The sequence below is a fragment of the Vombatus ursinus genome, unplaced genomic scaffold (genome assembly GCF_900497805.2).
Source record: "Vombatus ursinus unplaced genomic scaffold, bare-nosed wombat genome assembly UNPS02015016.1, whole genome shotgun sequence".
Lineage (NCBI taxonomy): Eukaryota > Metazoa > Chordata > Mammalia > Diprotodontia > Vombatidae > Vombatus > Vombatus ursinus.
The window spans coordinates 660,175-664,101 of NW_020954794.1; the positions used below are offsets into that span (position 1 = coordinate 660,175).

General features: G+C 44.0%; 1 gene segment (V, D, J or C); it reads right to left on the bottom strand.

The window, feature by feature from the left end:
• Window positions 1-2,952: 2,952 nt before the first annotated feature.
• Window positions 2,953-3,674, bottom strand: LOC114030854. The segment is given in 2 exon segments: window positions 2,953-3,371; window positions 3,503-3,674. Coding segments are annotated over 2 exon segments (576 nt in total).
• Window positions 3,675-3,927: the final 253 nt, after the last annotated feature.

The following is a 3,927-nucleotide window of genomic DNA, read 5'->3' on the forward strand; positions in this document are numbered from 1 at the left end:
GAGATTAATTACATCAGGAAGATGACGTCTTGACTTGCAAGTCCATTAGATTTAAGTCACTAGCCTCACTCTCTCCTGGAGAGCCGTCTAGGTTCAGTGGGGAGACATAGATCAGGATGACTGGAGATGGACCCTGAGAAAGAGAAAAGAAAAACTGAGACCTGGGAAAGACATCTCTTTCCACTGCATCTGGGGCCACTGTGCCAGTCATCTTGACCTATGTCTTGCCACTGACCTCTGATGACTCTGGAGGAGAAAGTGAGGCTGATGTCTCTGCACAGCTCTGCCTCACTTAGATCCAATTCACTGGCAAGTCAAGCTGTCCCCTCTTGATGTCATTGGTCCTCTTCCAGAAAGAAGGATAAACAACAAACAAAACCAACTAACCCACACCTTGGAATTTTTCCCTGTAGACAAAACCAGCTGGAGCCAGGTTGGCCCCTGACATTCTTACCCCTTCGGTTAGGATTCAGGGCATGAATTCAGACCACCCATTTGTAAGTATATGACTCATCATATGGAGGAAATGAGGAAGGGAGGAGAGATGAAGGAGAATTGCCCAAGTGGAACTGAACAGTTGGTTCCCCAGTGGGGCAGCTACTGCTACTCACAGATTGTTGTTTGTACTTCATTCTTTTAATACAAAATATTAATTATTAGTTTTCAACATTCACTTTTATAAGATGTTGAGTTCTAAATTTTTGTACCAGTTTACAACTCTACCAACAATGCATTAGTGTTCTAATTTTTACACATCTTCTCCAGCATTTATCATTTTCCTCTTTTGTCATGTTAGCCAATCTAATAGGTATGTGGTGGTGCCTCAGAGTTCTTTTAAGTTGTGTTTCTCTAATCAATAGTTATTTAGAGCATTTTTTTTTCATATGACTATAGATAGTTTTAATTTCTGCATCTGAAAACTGCCTGTTCATGTCCTTTCACCATTTGTCAATTAGGGAATGATTTGTATTCTTATAAATTTGACTCAGTTCTCTCTATATTTTAGAAATGAGGCCTTTATCAGAAAATTATTTCCCAGCTTTCTGTTCCCTTTCTATTCTTGGTTTTATGGGCTTTGTTTGTGCAAAAACTTCTAAATTAATATAATCACAATTATCCTTTTTGCATTTCATAGTGTTCTCTTTCTCTTCTTTTGCGATAAGTTCTTCCCTTCTTCATAGATCTGACAGGTAAACTATTCCTTTCTCTCCTAGCTTGCTTATAATATCAGTCTTTATATGTAAATCATGTATCCATTTTGACTCTGTCTTGATATAGTGTGTAAGATGTTGGTCTATGCCCAATTTTTGCCATACTATTTTCATTTTCCTAGAACTTTTTGTCAAATAGTTCTTATCCCAAAAGTTGGAGTCTTTGAGTTTATCAAATAGTAGATTACCATAGTCATTGACTACTGTGTCTTGTGTACCTCACCTATTCCAGTGATCTACCACTCTGTTTTTTTGCCAGTACCAAGTAGTTTTAATGATTGCTGCTTTGTAATAGTTGTAGATCTGGTACACCTAGGCCACCTTCCCTTGCATTTCTTTTAATTAATTCCCTTAATATTCTGGATTTTTTGTTCTTCCAGAACAAAATTTTTATTTTTTTCTAACTCTAGAAAATAATTTTTGGTAGTTTGATTGGTATGGTACTCAATAAGTAAATTAATTTGGGTAGAACTGTCATTTTGATTATATTAACCAGGTGTACCCAGAGCAACTGATATTTTTCCAATTATTTAGATCTGATTTTTCCTTCATTCTTAAAAGGGACCAATGACAGCAGGAAGGTGATGTCTTGACTTGCAAGGGAGTTGGATTTAAGTGAGGCAGGGCTGTGCAAAGTCACCAGCCTCTTTCTGTTCTCGAGAGCCATGTGGGTCCAGTGGCAAGACATAGATCAGGATGAGTATAAATAGTTTTTGAAACCTGAGAAAGAGAAATGAGAAACTGAGACCTGGGAAAGATCTCTCTCCCACTGCATCTGGGGCCATCTTGCCTATCATCTTGACCTATGTCTTACCACAGGCCTCTGATGGGACAGAAGGAGAGAGTGAGACTGATGTCTTTGCATAGCTCTGCCTCTGAGACAGAGTTGCATGAAGTCATCAGACTCAATCTAGAGTGATCAGAGTCAAGGACAGAGTCAAGATGACTGGTGATGGCTGGACATGCAGCGGATGACCTTGGCATCTTCGATGTCTAACCAAGCTCTAAGTATTCCACAGCCCCAGCTTCAGCCACCTTTGTGGCTATCATAACAGATTGTTCTCACCTGCCATTCCACAAAAGAAAGTTTTCATAGCCCTGGGGTAGACACATCCCTAATTCACCAATGGGTTTGAGACCCCTTGGTTACCCTCACCCTGGTTACTTATATTTGAGTGTGTGTGTGTGTGTGTGTGTGTATCTGAGACTGCTTTGGTCCCCTTGACGGCTTGTGTGCTTGTGGGCATGAATGCTAATTCCTCTACCCCTTCTCTGATCTGGCTCCATTGTGACTGCTGCTCTGTCCAGGCCCTGCCGCTCATTATGGGGAAGGGAGTATCCTGGCCCTATGGGAATAGGGATAGCAGTACTGATGTCCTCAAATGACAGTTTCAGGCATCTATCCCAGCAGATAGCAGACATGAATGATTGAACAGGGACAGTGAGTTCCCAGAGTGAGGAGAGAGACTGGATTCATCCTATAGATGGAATTGCCTCAAGAACGTTAGGGACTTTTCCATATACCTTGTCTGTCCTGCCTAGGGAAAAGCAGTCAGAGCTGAGCAGAGGGCAGAGTAAGAATGAGAAGCAGCCCCCATGGGAAGGTTTGTGGTCCTTGGCTAAAGCATACCAGGCAGAAGATTCTTTCTCTTCTTCCTCCTTTTTCTCTCTCTTCTTAATCTTTCTACCTCTACCAGAGTCCCTGGGACAAATGGCTCCCACAACAGAGCTAAATAAGGCCCTATTCACCCCTGAGGGCAGTGGTTGGGCCAAGCCTGTGACTCTGGGGAAGCAGCTGCTCCCCTATGCTGAAGGGCTGAGCAGCCTGGAGAGGTTTTTGTTCAGGGCAGAAACACTGTGGGAGTGGATAACCATTATGTTGTACACAGTAATAATCTGCCACATCCTCAACCTCCACTGCACTGATGGTGAGGGTGAAATCTGTCCCAGAGCCACTGCCACTGAACCTGGCAGGGACCCCAGACTGCAGAGTAGAAGCACTATAGATCAGGAGCTTGGGAGACTGTCCTGGTTTCTGCTGGAGCCAGGCTATCCACTTGTTAATGCTGGAACTGGCCTTGCAGCTGATGGTGACTCTGTCTCCTGGAGCCACAGACAGGGAGGCTGGGGACTGGGTCAGTACAATGGCTGCCTGGGATTCTAATGGAGAAGAAGAAATATTTCAGTGAATGAAGAATCCTGTGTACCCTTAGGCCTTGTCAGAGATGCCCACTGGAAAACTCCTTCTGTCTTTAAAGTGGTGCCAAACTATGGCTCATTGGAAGTCTTACCTTGAGGCCAGAGCAGTAACAGCCAGAGGAGCAAGGACTGGGAGAGCCTTGTGACCCTTGCAGAGCTGGAGGCAGAGAGCTCTGAGCTCAGAGGGAGACTGATGGGAGATATTTGTATCTCAGGCTGAGTTTGAGAAGGTGCCTTGGATATCACCATGCAAAACAGTGCTGGTCCTGCCTGAACTGAAGGACCCCAGAAGTGGTTATATGCACATGGAGGGAGTGGCCCAATTGCATTTCCTTGAAGGTGTGACCTCATGGGGCCTCTTTTTTTATTGCTCTATTAAATGCACCTGCCTTAGGCTGGACATGGTGGTGGCTGTGGCAGGTGGTCAACTGTGGTTATAAGCAGGGGGAGGCCTGTCTACCTTCCCAGGAGGGATCAGATGATTGTGGGCCTAGAGACCAAGAGTTGACGAGTGTCT